Source organism: Schistocerca gregaria, chromosome 3 (assembly GCF_023897955.1).
Source record: "Schistocerca gregaria isolate iqSchGreg1 chromosome 3, iqSchGreg1.2, whole genome shotgun sequence".
In the NCBI taxonomy this organism is placed as follows: Eukaryota; Metazoa; Arthropoda; class Insecta; order Orthoptera; family Acrididae; genus Schistocerca; species Schistocerca gregaria.
Genome location: NC_064922.1, coordinates 393,304,407 through 393,323,460, shown reverse-complemented (window position 1 = coordinate 393,323,460; position 19,054 = coordinate 393,304,407). Strand labels below are relative to the sequence as shown.

The 19,054-nt window shown below is 41.4% G+C and overlaps 1 protein-coding gene across 1 annotated transcript in view; it reads right to left on the bottom strand.

Annotated features, from left to right (window-relative positions):
- Positions 1 to 19,054, bottom strand: part of LOC126354827 (monocarboxylate transporter 13-like) — a 130,654-nt gene that overhangs the window by 64,602 nt on the left and 46,998 nt on the right. The window contains exon 4 of the mRNA XM_050004770.1: positions 8,464 to 8,604. Within this exon, the coding sequence (XP_049860727.1) occupies positions 8,464 to 8,604 (141 nt within the window). The remainder of the gene's footprint in view (positions 1 to 8,463; positions 8,605 to 19,054) is intronic.

Here is a 19,054-nt window from a genome sequence, read left to right as displayed (position 1 = left end):
TTAAAGAGCTGAATATTCCAAAACCATGGCGGCAGGCGAGAGTGGTGGCTTTACTAAAACCTGGCAAGGAGATAAAGGACCCCAAAAGTTACAGACCAGTGTCACTTCTATGCCATACTGGAGAGGATGATTCTCAAGCGGGTGGCAGAAACTATAGAGGGAAAGCTCATAAAGGAACAAGCCGGTTTCAGACCAGGAAGATCTTGTTGTGGGCAAATACTTAATCTGACGTAACATATGGAAGGTGGGTTTGAAAAAAAAATAATGACTGGAGCTGCTTTCATAGATCGTACTGCTGCATACGACACGGTAAACCACAGAAAGCTATTGCGCAAATTATATCACCTCACAGGGGACTGTAGGTTGACGATGGTTATTGGTAGTCTTCTGCAGAATCGAAGATTTTATGTCTCCCTAAATGGTAAGAACAGTAGATGGCGACTGCAGAAGAATGGCTTACCACAAGGAAGTGTACTTTCTCCCATCCTTTATAATGTGTACATTAATGACCAAGACTGTTCGTATATGCTGATGACACAGCTATGGTGGTCCAGGGGTTCAATTTTGATGCAATATCTAGAAATCTCTCTAGAGCGCTTGAAGAAATGGTTCAATACTACTACGCCAATCACCTCAAGCCAAACCCTGACAAAACCCAAGTATGTGCTTTCCATCTGCGCAATAGAGGTGCTGGAGTTGAGCTCGACGTTACATGGCAAGGTAAGAAGCTAAAGCACTGCCCAGCACCTAAATACCTTGGGGTTGTACTTGACAGAACGCTTTCCTTCAAGCAGCATTGCCAAAACACCAAGGTTAAAGTCTGCTCCAGGAATAACATCATCCGCAGGCTGACAAACTATGAATGGGGAGCTAAACCATCAGTACTGAGAACATCAGCACTTGCTCCGTGTGTTTCTGCAGCAGACTATGCACCGCCAGTATGGGAAGCATCTGCACATGCTAAACAGGTTGATGTAAGTGTAAAAGAGACAATGCGAATTGTTACAGACTGTCTCAGACACACAACGACGGGTAACTTGTACCTACTTGTTGGAATTGCCCCATCCAAGATCAGAAGGCAGGTGGCAGCAGACGCTGAGAGAACAAAGAAAGAAACAGATTCTCGACACCCACTGAATGGGCACGTCACTCAGGCTCGGAGGCTTAAGTCTAGAAATAGCTTTGTTGCAAGAACCAAGATCCTTGACGGTTCACAGGAAGATAATAGAGTCCGTAAATGGGAGAATGAACAAACCGCACTGCAGATAATACCAAAAGAGCACATGGCACCTGGAAACAAACTTCCTTATATAGTGTGCAGAACACTAAATAGGCTGAGGGCTGGTGTACCCAGATGCAAAACTAATCTGTGCAAGTGGGGACTGCTGACTAACGATGACGCGTTCTTTGCGGATGCGGAGAGGTACAAGACGAGGCACATCTGCTCATTTGCCGACTACTGCCGGAGCCCTGCAGTTCTAGTGACCTGCTACAAGCCAACGACAAAGCCGTAGCGGTGGCTAACTACTGGAAAAATAAAATTTGATCTGCACACGGAAAAGTTAAGTAAAGTCTGGCAGGTCAGCAGGAAGCAACTCGTGCAAATGGGTAATTTTGAACGTTACGTAATCAAGTTTCGTCCACACACGGAGCACCCTCTCTTTCAGCATGGCAATGCTAGACCACACATGAGCGCTGTGACATCTGCAACAACCCGAGACCTTTGGCTCACTGGCATAGACCATTCTGCATACAATTCCGATTGGGCCTCATTCGCTTCTCATCTGTTTCCAAAACTTAAAGAACACATTCGAGGACTTTACTTTGATAGTGGTGAAGTGGTGCAAGCAGAGGCGACGTAGTGGCTCCGTCAACAAAGTCACATATTCTACATCGGCGGTATCAACAAACTGGTCTCTCTTCTGGAGACATGTGTTCTTCATCTGGGTGAGTGTGTTGACAAATACATTCGTAGACATGAAGAATGAAGACGCAGAACGTTAATAATGTTTGCTTCATTTAAATGACTTTACGAGTTTTCAGATAAAAAATTTGGATGCAGTACTTATTAAAACGCCTTCGTACATTTTTACTCGAAATTGCTTAAGCTACAATGAATTCAGACTTTGTTATTTCTATAGACAGTCTCTACTATTCATGTACAAGCGAACGACTTCTTAACTCATCGAAAGTACTGTACTTATGTACACAGGCAATTATCCTGAGAGTCTCTTAGTTCAATATCAGCGCTCATTCCTTCGTACTTTTACTGGCTGTGGTGCCACTCTTTTTAGGTTTTGTTGCAGAAATTTCATTAACTTCTTTTATTTTTTGAGTCTTCAGTCATCTGACTGGTTTGATGCGGTCCGCCACGAACTCCTCTCCTGTGCCAACCTTTACACCTCAGACGAATACTTGCAATTGTTTGTTGAATGTATTCCGGTCTCTGTCTTTCTCTACAATTTTGACGCTCTACAGCTCCCTCTAGTGCATGGAACTTATTCCCTGATTTCTCTACACCTTTTCCGTCATTATGTCCCGTCTTCTTGTCAGTGTTTTCGATATATTCCTTCCCTCGTAGATTCTGCAGAGAACCTTACCTTTTCAACACTCGTCTGTAGCATCACATCTTAGTTTCTTCGATTCTCTTCTGTTCAGTTTTTACCACAGTCTGTGTTCCATTACCATACAATGTTGCGCTCCAAACGTACAATCTCAGAAATTTCTTCCTCAAATTAAGGGCTACGTTTCATACTAGGAGACCTCCTTGGCGAGGAATGCACTTGTTGCAGACGCTAGTCTGCTTTCGATGTCCTTCTTACTCCATCCATTATGCGTTGTTTTGCTGCCTATGTAGCTGCCTACTTCGACTTACTCCCAGTCCACATTCTGCACTCACCAGGCTGTTACTTCCATTCAACACATTCTGGAATTCTTCTTCATTTCCACCGAGGATAAAAATGTCATCAGTGAATCGTATCATTGATATCCATTCACCTTGAATTTTAATTCCATTCTTGAACCTTTCTTTCGTTTCCGTCCTTGCTTCTTTGACGCATAGATTGAACAGTAGGGGTAAAAGACTATTTACCTTTCTTACACACTTTTTAATCCGTGCAATTCGTTCTTGGTCTTTCACTCCTATTTTCCCTGTCATATTCGCGGCATGTCTTCAGAACAGAAAGAATCCTCAGAATACACATCAAGTGTGATTCCAGCCACCAGCGAAATTGAGGAATTTGTTGTGCTTAGTCAAAGACGATCTTGATCTTAGGAAACGTGGAGTGTAAATGATCCCATGCCGATGTGGGAAATATGATGTTGGTCAGACAAGCTTAACCGTGCAAGAACGTTGTGTTGAACACCCAGGACAACCTGATTGCCTGGACACGACGCGTCGTATGATTAAATTAGATTAGATTAGATTAGTACTTGTTCCATAGATCATGAATACGACACTTCTTAATGATGTGGAACGTGTCAGGTTAATGAAAGGTGTCTATACAAGATATTACATTACACAAAATATTACATGACACTTAATATTTTTTGTGGGGGACGAGGAAATTACTCAACTCCAACAGTTGTATCGACGAAATACTGTAGTATTTGCATAACACGATCTGACAACAAACTCGAGAAGAGTATTTGCATTAATTAACAAGATTTTGACATAAACATGCTGTTAGATCAGGTAGTTTTGCATGTTTTCTTCTGCGTATACTTGCTCCCAACTACTCAGTGGCGATATAAATGTTTAGCAGAGTCAGCTGTGATGCGTGTTAACACTTACTAAGCGAGGTGACGCGGTCGTAAGCACTAGACTTACGGCGTTTCCAGTCTCCCTCCGACCACCAGATTTAAGTTTTCCGTGGTTTCGCTAAATCGCTTAAAGCAGGATCTTTTTAAAATGGCATAATCCATCTGCCTTCCAATCCTTTTCCACCCTTCCCGCTGGTGAGTTTCGTCTCTTGAGAACCAACTTATCGACGGTACGAAAAACGCTTATCTTCCGCGTGTTAACACTTGCACCTCTTGTAGACCTATGAAGGTAGTAACAGTGAAGTAGAAGATTTTATTTAGTGAAATAGCACGTTCATTCCTGTATGAAATTTGTTCCCAACAACCAGACACAATTCAGAAGTAACAGCTCCTTTCAAAATACGACACTAGAAGAAAGCTGACGGACAGGGTCCTATCACTAGAGTTTCACGTACGACAAAAAGCTATGAAGTAAGCGGTTAAATTTTTTTTGGACAGGACCAAATAACAGAAAGAACCTCACAGAAAATCAAATACTTGTAGAAAGATCTCGAACCGTATTTGATTGACAATCTGTTACTGTGCATAAAGGATTGTCTCAACATTTTCGAAACATTTAAATGGCATCCCAAACTTGCTCGAGACGACTGACAACCATATAGCCAACGGATCACCAATTTTGCTGCCTTTTGTCAAGATTCAAGTACTTAATTAGATGTAAGAAGTGCTGTCATATTATGGGACGCTTCTTAAACGCTTCCGAATTTTGAGAAGTATAGGCACAAAACATTTATTATCAACTCGAAAAAATCTAGCTGGCGTCATTAAACTTGGCCGTGATGTTAGCCCTTATATACGTATTAATCTCGAAATGCGACACAGTTTTCCCGACGATGGAGTACTTGGCACAGACTTTGGCTGTAGAAGTCTGCATTATGGCTGTTCAGAAAAGTCACACCTCGAAAATTCTGGAACTGCCTGTTGTGCAATCCTTTCTTCATCCGAAGCAAGAGGAAGCCTTCAGCAGTTGTCAGGCCAGTCAGGAGAATTCCGTGGTATGATGTTTTATCTGTTTGCCCCTTACGAAAAAAATCTGTCAGCATCAGACCATGACAGTCCCAAAAACCAATCATCACCATGCTCGAAGGTAGCTGGGTCTTTGCCTTTTTCGGCAGTGGTGAATCCACAGTCTTCCAGTGATTGCTTTGGTATTTTGTCTCGATATGATATTGATACACACAGCACTCAGTCAATGTGAGTCGGCGTTTAAAGCATGCTGGCTCTGCTCAGCGCGCTTTTTTAATGAGTGTGTGCTGTCGCGATACCCAACGTTCAGTGGCGTTCGTCATGTTCAAGAACTACTGAAAGTTGTTGAAAACTAATCCATGATTTGTTTAAAGGATTGTATTTTACCTGAAGCTGTAATATTTCACTCTATTTTCTAATAATAAATTATTCGGGCCTTATGTCTTTTGAAATATCTGAATATTTGTACACAATACATTATTCGTAAAACAGTGATTACAAATTATGCCATATTGGTGTTTCGCTGACTAGCATTGTATGACTTAAGTTTAATTGACAAATTGTGTGATAAAACAGTTGATACTCAAGTCCAGTGTCCTGCTAAGGTATAGATAAATATGGAAATTAGATATATATGGTGAATGAATGAGACAGTCGATATATCGTAAGTATAACATTGATGTATGAATTTGAATATTATTTCTTCGGAATCCATATATATATTTAAAGTGATGGACGTATGTATGTATCTGCTCTATGTGATCCAAAACATCCGGACACAACTAAAAAACATACGTTTTTCGTATTAGGTGCATTGTGCTGCCACCTGCTGCCAGGTACTCCATATCAGCGACCTCAGTAGTCATTAGACATCGTGAGAGAGCAGAATGGGGTGCTCCGAGGAAATCACGGAGTTCGAACGTGACCAGGGTGTCACTTGTGTCATACGCCTGTTCGCGAGATTTCCACACTCCCAAACATCCCTAGGTCCCCTGTTTCCGATGTGATAGTGAAGTGGAAACGACACGTACAGCACAAAAGCGTACAGGGCGACCTCGTCTGTTGACTGACAGAGACCGCAGACAGTTGAAGAGGGTCGTAATGTGTAAGGGCAGACCATCACACAGGAATTCCAAACTGCATCAGGGTCCACTGCAAACACTATGACAGTTAGGCGGGAGATGAGAAAACTTGGATTTCATGGTCGAGCGGCTGCTCATAAGCCACATATCACGCCAGTAAATGCGAAACGACGCCTCGCTTGGTTTAAGGAGCGTAAATATTGGACGACTGATCAATGGAAAAACACTGTGTGGAGTGAAGATTCACGGTACAAAGTGTGGCGATCCGATGGCAGGGTGTGGGTATGGCGAATGCCCGGTGGACGACATCTGCCAGAGTGTGTAGTACCAACAGTAAAATTCGGAGGCGGTGCTGTACATGATGTGGTCGTCTATTTCATTGGGGGAGCTTGCACCCCTTGTCGTTTTCCGTGGCACTACATTGACGTTTCAATTACCTTCTTGCTTCGCAGTGTTGAAGAGCAATTCGAAGATGGCGATTGGATCGTTCGACACGATCGAGCACCTGTTCATAATGCACGGCCTGTGTCGGAGTGGTTACATGACAACAACATTCCTGTAATGGACTGGCCTGCACAGAGTACTGACCTGAATTCTATAGAATAACTTTGGGATGTTTTGGAACGCCAACTTCTTGCCAGGCCTTACCGAATGACACCGATACCTCTCCTCAGTGCAGCACTCCGTGAAGAATGGGCTGTCATTCCCCAAGAAACCTTCCAGAACCTGATTGAACGTATGCCAGCGAGAGTGGAAGCTGTCATCTAGGCTAAGAGTGGGCCAAAACGACACTGAATTCCAGGATTACCGATAGAGGGCCCTACGAAGTTATTTTCAGCCAGGTGTCCGGATACTTTTGATCACATAGTGTATGTATGTATGTTCCACATTTCCTCCCAATCCACCGGATCGACTTCAACTTGGTACACGTGTCACTTACTGTCTGAAAAGAACTACTGGGGTGGGTGATAATGGGGGGGGGGGGGGGGAGGAGGACAGAAGATGGACAGACAAAAAGGAGGGGAGATGGACAGAAATAGTGAGTAGGAGTAGGAGATGAACAGAGAGAGTGATAGGAGGAGATTGTCAGAAAGACAAGAGCACGAGATGGGCAGAGAGAGAGGGGAGGGGGGGAGGGAAGGAGCAGATGGACAGAGGGAGGAGGGAGAAGCAGATGCACAGAGAAATGGGGAGGAGGAAGTGGACAGAGAAAGGGGGGAAGGAAATGGTCTTAGAGGGGGTGAGGATATAGAGGGGGGAGCACGAGATGGACAGAGAGAGGAGGAGAAAGTGAACGGAGGATATTGACATAGAGTGGAGGTGGAGGAGGAGAACAGAGAGATGGGAGAGGAAGAGATGAAGTAATAGAAGAAATAATAGAAGATCGAAATAAACACATACGTGGGCTGTGCCAGGTACGCAGCTAGTATTGATAATAATTATTATTTATCAATTTAACAATGCCTTTTGTTTCTGTACCGCTTAGCGAGGAGATGGATATGTGTGGTACAGCTGTTCATCGATAGACTCTGTCCATCACTGAAAGGCTTTTGACTTGCAACACTCTGGCTCTCCTATTCAATGCAACAATTCTTGATAGTTGAAGATGACAAACACGAACTAATTGTTGCCCGTGAGGCGGCGGACATATTTCTGAATCGAGCTCTCATTACATCCCTTACACAGTAGCTCCCATGAGGCCTATTGTCTGCTATGAAGTGTACAATCCGTCCAGGAGTTGTTATCAAATTCGCTGACACAATGCGACGCGTCTTGCGCAAATAGCTCTTGCGCTGGCGCACGCGATATGACGACATTCTAATCATATGACGCGCCAGGCTGTTGCAGTCTTCATGGCGACAGGAGTTTTATCTCAAACAGAGCAGCTATTTGTAATTCTGCCGGCCAAGATTTGAAACGACATATTTATCTTCATAGCTCCCCAGTTTCTATAATAATGTACTTACTCATTTGTGCACACATTTTCTCAAAAAGCGGATAATGTACTTACTCATTTGTGCACACATTTTCTCAAAAAGCGGGACAATTTAGTCTGAGTCTGCATTCCGTTAGCGACCTTTCATTTCAAAGAGAAAAAAATGGCCGTTTTAGACAGCTGTCTCGCTGAACTATAATAAAAGTAATACAACCTCCCGGTTCTGACAGAATGTTTCGGGAGGTTTTCCTTGGCTGTCAGGTACATTTCGGAACTAGAAATCCCTTCCGATAGCTGGGAACTCCTCTGATCTGACCTGGTAGTTGGATGGAAAGGAATACGAGTCCGTAAGCCAGCCATGCTCCTTGAAGAAAATAATAGTGACAATAGTAATAATAACAATAAGAACAGTAATTGATGATAACGTTTTTTTGCGCTTCGCGAAATTTTTCGTTTCGGAAAGTTAGTTTGTAACTCCATTTACTGTTCAGTCCCCATAATAATCAACAAAGCTTTACTCTAATTTACTAGTGACTGCCACGGTAGCAACCAAGTAGTTAAAATATTGCCGGCCTATCGTCGGCCTACTCGCTGCGATGCTAAATCAAGGCAATGCGTCAGTCTTCCTTAGCTATAGCGTTACGGTAAGTCACTCACCAGCGCTAATCGAAGACAGGACGAAGTGAACGAAGGACGTAGCAAACGCCACCGGCCCCTGAGCGAGGACGTAAAACGCAGCTCCGACCAAACCGATCTGTCTGCATGAGAATCGCCGGAACAGCTGATTGCACAGGAGACCTGCAACACACAATCAACAAGCGTCAACTCTTCAATACACTTTGGGAAAGTAACGAACACGGGTGCTTCATTCCTGTACAGCTACCCCAACCTACATCTATTTCAGCCTGTTTCCTGTATTCATCTATCGGTCTCTACAGTATTTACTCAACCTCCTCCTACACACACACATCCCTCCATAATAAATTACCGAATCCTTGTTGCCTCACGATGTCTCCCATCAACGGATCCCTTCTTTCAATTAGGGTGAACATAAATTTCTTTTTTCCCAAATTACTTAAGTAACACCTTATGAACAGCTGAATACACCCCTCTAACCTTCACATTCATCTGTAGCACAATATTTCAAAAGTTTCTGTTGTCTTCGTTTATGAACACTTCACTTCTGTACAACGCTACATTCCAGACAAATAACTTCAGAAAAGGCTTCCTAACATTTAAAATTGCATTGTATGTTAACGAATTTCTCCTTTCCAAATTCATTTTTCTTGCCATGTCCAGAGCACAAGCTCTTTGGCCATCATCAGCTATTTTGCGCCGGCCGTAGTGGCCGAGCGGTTCTAGACGCTATAGTCTGGAACCGCGCGACCGCTACGGTCGTAGGTTCGAATCCTGCCTCGGGAATTGATGTGTGTCATGTCCTTAGGTTAGTTAGGTTTAATTAGTTCAAAGTTCTAGGGGACTGATGACCTCAGCAGTTAAGTCCCATAGTGCTCCGAGCCATTTGAACCATTTTTTGAAGCTATTTTGCCACCAAAATCACAAAACTCATCTACTACTTTTAGTGTCTCATTTCGTAATCAAAATCCTTGATTTAATACTTCGTGCTCAGCAATTCACAAGTTCCTGGAAGAGGGTTTTTGAACCATCTTCAAACTATTTCTGGACTTGTTCGCTCTCGAATAGCGCCCGGGGAAAACGAGCACTTAAATCTTTCTGTGGAGCTCTGATTTCACTTATTTTATCATGATCATCATTTCTCCCTGTGCAGGTGGGCGCCAACAGAATATTTTCGCAATCGGACGAGAAAGTCGGTGAATGAAATTTCACGAGAAGATTCTGCGAAACTGAAGATTCCTTTGTTTTAATACATGCTACCCCAATTCGTGGATCATGTCCGCGGCAGCCTCTCCACTAACTCATGATAATACTAAACAAGCTTCCCTTCTCTGAACTTGTTCGATGTCCTCCATCAGTCCCATCTGATACGGATCCCCTACCGCATAGCAATACTCTAGAAGAGGGCGGGCAGTCGTGTTGTAAGCAGTCACTCTAAGTAGACCTGTTGCACTTTCTAAGTGTTCTGCTAATAAATTGCAGTCCTGATTTGCTTTACCAACAACAGTATTTATGTGATCAGTAGAATTTACAGCCTATAGATTTGTGTGAATTATCGTGTAACCGAAATTTAGCAAATTTCTGTTTAGTATTTTTGTGGATAGTTTCAAACTTTTCATTATTTAGAGTCAATTAGCACTTTTAGCACCATACAGAAATCTTATATAAATCATTTTGCAATTGGTTCTGATCATCTGATGACCCTACAAGACGGTAAATGACTACATCATCTGCAAACAATCTAAAAGGTCTGCTCAAATTGCCTCCTCCAGCATGTCGTTTACATACATCAAGCCGGCCTAGGTGGCCGAGCGGTTCTAGGCGCTTCAATCTGGAACCGCGAGACCGCTACGGTCGCAGGTTCGAATACTGCCTCGGGCATGGATGTGTTTGATGTCCTTAAGTTAGTTAGGTTTAAGTAGTTCTAAATTCTAGGGGACTGGTGACCTCAGATGTTAAGTCCCATAGTGCTCAGAGCCATTTGAGCCACATACATCAAAAACAGCAGAGGGCGTATGAAACTTCCTTAGAGAGCGCCAGATATGACTTCTGTTTTACTCGATATCCTTTCGTCAATTGCTAGGAACTGTGACTGTTCTGACAGGATATCATATATCCAGTCCGGTGCCGACAGCATACTAGAAATCTAAAAATATGGAATCAATTTAATATCCCCTGTGGATAGCACTAATTACTTCGTGAGAATAGAGAGCTAGTTGTCTTTCACAAGAACGATATTTTCTGAATCAGTACTGGCTATTTGTCTATAAATGTTTTTCTTTGAAGTATTTCATAATATTCGAACACAGTACATGTTCCAAAATCCTATCGCAAATCGGCTTTAGTGATATGGGTCTGTAATTCAATTGATTTGCTTCTATTTCCTTTGTGACTTGTACAACTTTCATGTCTTCAGGTATGGATATTTCGAAGAGCGAGCGGATGTATTTGATTGCTAAGTATGCAGCTATAATATCAGCATATTCTAAAGGCCCCTGACTGCTATAAATCTGGACTGGAGGCCTTGCTTATATTAAGTGGTTTAAGCTGCTTCGCTTCTAAGTTATACATGTTGGTAGTTGTTCGAGATTCGACTTCTGAAACATTTACTTCGTCTTATTTGGTGAAGAAGTTTAGGGAAACCGTGTTCAGTAATTGTGCTATAGTGGCACTGTCATCAGTGATATCACCATGGTTATCGCTTAGTAAAGTATTGATTGCGTCTTGCCGCTGGAGTACTTTACGTATGACCAGAATCTCTTTGGGTTTTCTGACACATCTCGAGATAGAGTTTCGTTGTGGGAACTATTAAAATAATCTCGCATTGAAATTCGAGCTAAATTTCGGGCTTCTGTCAAACTTCGCCAGTATTGGGGATTTAGCGTTCTTCTAAATTTGTTATGCTTCTTTTCGTTGCTTCTGCAACAATTTTCTGACTCTTTTTGTGTACCACGGGGGATCAGTACCAGCTCTTATTAATTTATGTAGTACATATCTTTCAACTGTCCTCGACACAATTTCTTTGAATTCAAACGATATCTGGTCTACGCTTACACAATCACATCGGAAAGAGTGGTAACTGTTTCTAAGAAAGGTGTCAAGAAATTTTTTTTAACATGCTTTGCGTTTATTTATAGTGGGTATGGATGTTACGGTGTTCAGTCTGTTTACAAATGGTTTATGGCCGCTATTTCCTGTGTCGTCACGATGCTCCCTATTTGCTCAACATTATTTGTTGGTAAGAGGTCAAGTATATTATCGCAACTGTTTACCCTTCGAGCAGGTTCCTGAACTAATTGTTAGAAACAATCTGAAAACATTCAGTAAAATTGCGAACGACGCTTTATGCCTACCATCGGCTTTAAACATGTATTATTGGCAACGAATCGGGGGTAGTTTAAAGTCACTTCCAAGTATAATACTATGAAAGGAATACCTATTTGAAATAAATACAACTACACTCTATTACCATTTTCCTTTGTTAATGTTCATCTTTTCAAGACACTGCCTCTCCCGATCAGCTGATTCTCCAAGACCTTTGCCGTCTTTAGCAGAACAGCAATATCATAAGCGGAGTCAGATTAGAAAACGAGATAAGTTTTGCTATTTGGGCAGTAAAATAACTGATGATGGCCGAAAAAGACAGGATATAAAATCTAGATTGGTAATGGCAAAAAATATTTTATGAAGAAAATAAATTTGTTAACATTGAAAAAGAATTAATAGTTAAGAAGACTTTTATGAAGATATTTTGTAAGGTGTCAGGCAAATCCAACACCTTCCATGAAAACCCCGACATGATAAGCAAATCCAGTAGTATTTCACATAGCTCCGAATAAATCGTGACATTAAATTAACCAAAGTAATACGAGTAACGAGTGAGCAAATGGAATACCACAGACTAACACAAGAATGCCTAAATGCATGTCATACCTTCCCACCGTGAGACAGACGCAGTTCCGAGGGGAGAAACGAGAACAGAAGCCGAGAGCAGAACCGTGTTAATCTAGAAGGCAATAAGATAAGGGACGGACTGGACACCCACGTCGCCAGCTAACCACTAGGGCCACACAACCCGCAAGTTTTAGCGTGAGACCTTTTCGCGTCTCTGTTACGTCAAGGACCACCCACCCCGTCCCATGTTAAAAGCTAGAGCCCTCCAGAAAAACAGTATAGATCTTACGATAACGCTAGAAGGACCACATCAGCTGCAGGTTTTAGCGTGAGACTTTTTCGCGTCTGTGTTACGTTGCAAACTTTAAAAACATTGACCCACCACGAAAAGAATAACGTTTCTCATTGGATAGACAGAATTTTTGTAGGCGGAGCTTAAGGTTAACATTGAGACCATGATTGGTCAGATGAAAACACAGCCAGATAGTTTTTTTAAACCAACTTCGGTAAATTGTAGTAAGGAGAAGTTAGGAGAGAGTTAGTTCCGAGATGGCGAGGTGAGCGGAGTTGTGCTGCCCGCTGCCGCCCTGACGGTGCCTTAACACCGACAAGGTAATGAACGCACGTGATGCCGCATTTTTGAGCGCATAAGGCTTCACTCAGAACTGCAGAAGTCTCATCTGTTAAAAGCCCTTTTTGTGTAATACTAGTGTCGATGGTAAATTAAAGCTCATGGTGTTCACATTTGCCACTTGAAGTAAAAATCTGAAACGCGATGATTTCTCTGTTATATAATTATTGAGAAGCCACATCAGCCACTGTAATTTACGACAAGTTAGATAAGTAATTAAAGATAAGATAATTGAGGGTGACCATAGACCATTTTGATAGTTTTCTCTTTTGTGAAACGTAATTTAAACCTAGATTATAGATATGATATGGCATAGGTCATCCTTCGATCCATTGTAGAACTTGGAAACCCATTCAGGGAATATTCGTTCACATTTTTGTTGAACGCAGTTGCTTTTACCATCCTGTATTAAAACACTTCCTTTTATCAATAGTACAATTTATAAACAATGTTTTGGGAGTAGAATAAAATTTCCATTGGTAAACTTAACTGCTTTTTCGACATTATTTTACCAAATAACAAAAAATAGGAAAGCCTTGAACCCCTTACACTAAATTTAGTTAGTATTAAGATTCTTTTACAGGGAGTGCAGTGCAGCTGATGCGGAAATCATTAAGTATTTGGTTATATCATCGCTAGTCTCATTGAACTCTTCTGAATTCTACGTGTCATGTATGGTCTGACGTCTCCTTACCAGCCACAGGTCCCAGATTCAAACTAGTCAATTCCCTAAAAAACATGCTCAGAGCATCGTTGCGCAAAAGTGGTAGGGAGGCACGATATAGAACAAACAGACACAACCATGAATGTTTAGAAAATGGCGACCCTGCCAGGATGGTAAAATATCATGATTGAAGGTCGACCACATGCCCAACTAGGTTAGAAAAATATCCTGCTGAAAAATTTTCGTAGTAAAAAATTTTTTTCAAATGTTATGCATAGTCGAAACCAGTATCTGCAGCGATAGATAGTAAGAGAGTACTCAATAGAGACATTCTAGCAGAAACAATAGCATAATTAAGTTATGAATTTTAATATTGTTAGAATTAAGTTTTCTCTCCAATGCAAGCGCACAGGTGGCGGATACATCGTTGACAAGTTGGTTCTGACCCAACAAGTAAGTGAATGGTTTGTCAAGTCGTGTGAACAAAAAGTTTGTGAAACGCGTGAGATCGTATGAGCACATGTTGACGCGAAGTAGGGCGCGTGAATTGCTTTTAAAAACAGGAAATAAGGGATTCGGAAAGATTAGCAATAGCAAATCGAGACCTTGACCGAATTGAGTTCGAGACCCAGCATGAAAATGGACAGAGAATAGAGGACAGTACAACAGACGATGCAGTATCGCGAGAAATAGGACATATAACGCACCATAATGAGGCACAGAAAACCTAGGTCAGCATACGACAGAGGAGCAGGAAAGTAATGAGACAGTCGACGAGGATTCTAACTTGCGTCTTGAATATGTAGAACGCATAGTACAAGTAATCAGAGCTCCCTCACCACAGAATACAAGGAATGCGAGCAGAAACTTGTCACAGCACAGTTCAATGCAATCGGTTGCGAACCAACGCTTCGGCGAAAACACAGAGCGTAGGACGTCGGAACAAAACGCAATAGGACCCACCAATCTGGCAGAATTATTACAACAAATTACGGAAACTATGACAAGGCAAAATAAAGACATAGCGAACCAAATTCAAATTCAGAATGCAGAAACCACGAGACAAATGCGTGAGATTAAAGAACAAAACAAAAAAATTCAGTTACACCTAAGTCGTATTGAAGACGAGGCAAAAGAATCTCGATAAGTGATAGGAAACTTAATAACAGGTTACAATCAATTGAGAACAGACATTGACAAGGTACAAGCAGACGTACAAACATTGCGTAATGACATTCAGGATGAGATCAAAACATTACGTAACAACACCCACGGAGAAGTCATGAAAGTAGAGAAACAGATAAACGAAATTACTAGACAAGCAGCAGGTACAGCGCTTGAAATTGTTGAAAACAGTGTGTTACACAAACGTATCACAAAAGCAGCGCTGAAAAGATATAATAATCGCATAGTCAAAATAGAAGCGCAAACGAAGCGACAATTTCAGAAATTGCGAACAGAGTTGTTGCAAACAATTGAAGAGCGTAGTGAACAGGATCGAACAAGCACAGAGTCTGCAACCACATCCGTATCTGTAACAGCACCGGAAAAACAAGCAATTAACGAAGATATTACGCATTTGCGATTCCAATCACAGGCGGAAAGTAACATACGTGAAATCAGACAGCCTGCACAGCAACAAACACGTTTCGTAATTCTTGATGAACAAACATCATCACAAACACATGCGGAACCACAAATGTATGTTTCAAGACAGTTTGGATCGTGCAATGAAGCAGCAAGGTTAGCCAGACAAGATACCCAACCAATAACTGACAATGGAAAGCCAGGTCGCGAAGAGTACAGTGCGATGCATTCAGCTACACGTTCACAACCGATGGAAGAAAATTACTGCGTACCACTCCAACGATACTACGCAAGGGTAGGCGAAAGTTACAGTGGGCAATATTCAATGGATGTACCACAACCGGAAAGAACGACGGGAGAAATGATCAGAAACAAAAGTGGCGAAGAATCGCGAATTTCATATGGAACTATGACGAAGTACGACAACGATCATTTCCTCACCGTCAGAAAATTTCAACACTTTCGCGAAGGAAAGTCATTACATCCACGAACTTTTATTGATCAATTCCGAGTAGGATTACCAGAACACTGGACGCTAGCACACAAATTAGACTTTATATGTGCACACATGTCAGGAACAGTCGCAGAAACCATGCAGAATGTTGCAGCGACATGCCGATCGTACGAAGATTTCAGAGAGAAGTTTCTCTCACGATATTGGTCCAGCGAGGCACAGAAAAGAGTGAAGTACGAATTATTGCAGAACCCATATTTTGAAAATTCAGGAGAGAAGAGTCCCGTGAAATTTTTTGAAGTAATGGCAAACGAAAATCAATGCTTAGATGTACCATACAGTGGCGGAGAGTTGATTAAATTATGCGCGAGGAAGCTACCATTGAAATACCAGCAATCATTAGTAGGTCGCGGAGGCAATGACGTTGAGGCATTTAAAGGTATTCTAAAGGGACTAGAGTTCATATTTACGAAAAATGACGCAAGAAAAAGACGAAGCGCACGTGAAAACGAAAGCAAAAAGCAGTGGAAACCACAAGACACAGTACGAAGAAACAATAGTTACGAACCACGTGATAACTTCGCGCCAAGAAACGACAATAGATTTCAACAAAGAACCGGTTATGGATTTAGAAGAGAATATGGCAATAACTATAATTCACCCAGGAACGGCAACAATTATTACAGAGGGAATAACGACAACTGGAACGGGTACTGGAGAACCAATAGACCGACAAATTAACAACAAAGAAACCATTATCAACAAGCTGAACAAGAAAAGCGAATACAGATAGAAGACGTGGAGGTAAGACCACCAAACCCCAATAAACGTTCGAGTTGACGGCTAAGCGCCCATGGCAAAGAGAATGACGCACCGACCCAGGACAATTGCAGCACCTTGAACAGAGAAGTAAAAATCTTATCAGGAGAAGAGAAGAAGGAAGAAATAAATCCGCATGGAACCAGATGAAAACGAAGACAACAAAATAACAATATAGTGTTGGGACGAAATTAATTGGGAGAATACTGACGAGGAAGATGAATTACCAGAGGCATGCACAACGAATGTAGGAGGAAAGGACGAAGTAATGAGTATTGCAGAGCTATTTGAGATGGAAACCAGGGAAAGCGAATTCAATGAAGATAATGCGCAGTCGACAGAAGTTGAAAATAAGTTACAAGTGGGCACATAACCCAACGTATATTATGAAGGAAGTTCTGAAGCGATAATTAGAGCATTTAGATGCGATTATGTGGAAGTAGCGACGAAGAAGGAGAAGATAGTGGAGAATGAGGAAAAAAGTAGAGGATGTAGAAGAAAGCGCAAATGAAGGAAGAAATAGAGAAGAGGAAATAAAAGAGAGAGAAGTAGCAGTCGAAGCTTATCCTACAGAAAGTTCGAATTCACAAGGGAAATTTCTAAAAAGACTCATGTATGATTCAGTGGAGGATTCGTTGATGCAAGAAGAAGAAGAACAGAATCAACCCTTTCAAAATCAACCAATTGTGAAGGCCATGGTAAAGCATATCTGAGTCAATATTGTAACTGATAGTGGAAGTGAACTGACTGCGAGCTCAGAAAATTTATTCATGCAGTGTAATGCCAGTGAGGAATTGCCAGTTCTGAAAACACGTAAGATTAAAGTAAGAGGTCCTATTAGAAACAATGCTGCGGAAGTTACGAGACAAACAAGGTTAACTCTTTCATGCCAAGGTCAAAAGATCGAAGCCAACTTCGTGATTACACCTAAACTATCTGTAGATTTAATTATAGGTGCAGATTTTTTAAATGAGTGACGAGCGATAATAGATATGGGGAAAGGTAGCGTAACATTCGGGAATGTCACACTTCTCTTTGAGCAAAAACTAAAATTAGAAGAAATACCAGTTATAAACAAACAATTAAGAATGACGCGAGATAAAGAGGGTGAAGAATTAGAATGGTATGCACAAAAGAAGGAATCGCCTCAACTCATGTTAGAAGTCCATAAAGAAATCGACGAAAAATTGTAAGAAGTTCAAGGTATTTCGGAACACAGTAAAAGAGAATTGGAGGGTATTTTACGAGATAAAGCAAAGGTATTTTTACCTAAGGCTGGCAGTATTAAACACTTTCAGTACAAGTTTGAAGATTCATTTTATTGCTGGTAAATAATCAGCACAATATTTCAAGATTATGTTGCAGATAAGATCGTCAGGAGAAAGAAGAATGAAGAGAGAGAAAGGAGGGAAAAAGAAAGTAGTTTCAATAACAACACCAATAGTACCATAGATTAAGGTGAAGGGATAAAGTGTAGATAGTCTAACAGCATGAAATACTAAAATGCTATACACTACGACACTACACAAAAATAAAAAAAAACGAATTTGAGGATTCTTGAGTAGACGTTAAGACTCCAAGTATCTTAGAATTGTAAGATGGAAAAGTCGCCGAAATTTGTAAAGCTTTCGAAAGCAAACTTCTTAAAAAACAAACTTCACACTTATGTAAAGAAAGAAAATAATTAAAAATTAATAATAGCATAAAATATTCTTCTCTTGTCATTTTTAATTATAATGTGGAAGAATATAAAAATATAAATTAATTAGCATAGAACAGAATAACGTGGTTGAACAGTACACAACAAAATTTAGATAAATTAGAAAATTTTTGACTGACTTAGACAACGATCAATCATTGCCTAAATTCAGTGCAAAAATTAAGTTTGAAGGGTGGTGATATGTAAGGTGTCAGGCAAATCCAACACATTTCATGAAAACCCCGACATGATAAGCAAATCCAGTAGTATTTCACATAGCTCCGAATAAATCGTGACATTAAATTAACCAAAGTAATACGAGTAACGAGTGAGCAAATGGAATACCACAGACTAACACAAGAATGCCTAAATGCATGTCATACCTTCCCACCGTGAGACAGACGCAGTTCCGAGGGGAGAAACGAGAACAGAAGCCGAGAGCAGAACCGTGTTAAGCTAGAAGGCAATAAGATAAGGGACGGACTGGACACCCACGTCGCCAGCTAACCACTAGGGCCACACAACCCGCAAGTTTTAGCGTGAGACCTTTTCGCGTCTCTGTTACGTCAAGGACCACCCACCCCGTCCCATGTTAAAAGCTAGAGCCCTCCAGAAAAACAGTATAGATCTTACGATAACACAAAAAGGGCCACACCACCCGCAAGTTTTAGCGTGAGACTTTTTCGCGTCTCTGTTACGTTACGACCATCCCCCGGCCATGTTAAAAGATAGAGCCCTCCAGAAGAACAGTATAGATCTTACGATAACACTAAAAGGACCACACCAGCTGCAGGTTTTAGCGTGAGACTTTTTCGCGTCTGTGTTACGTTGCAAACTTTAAAAACATTGCTCCACCAAGAAAAG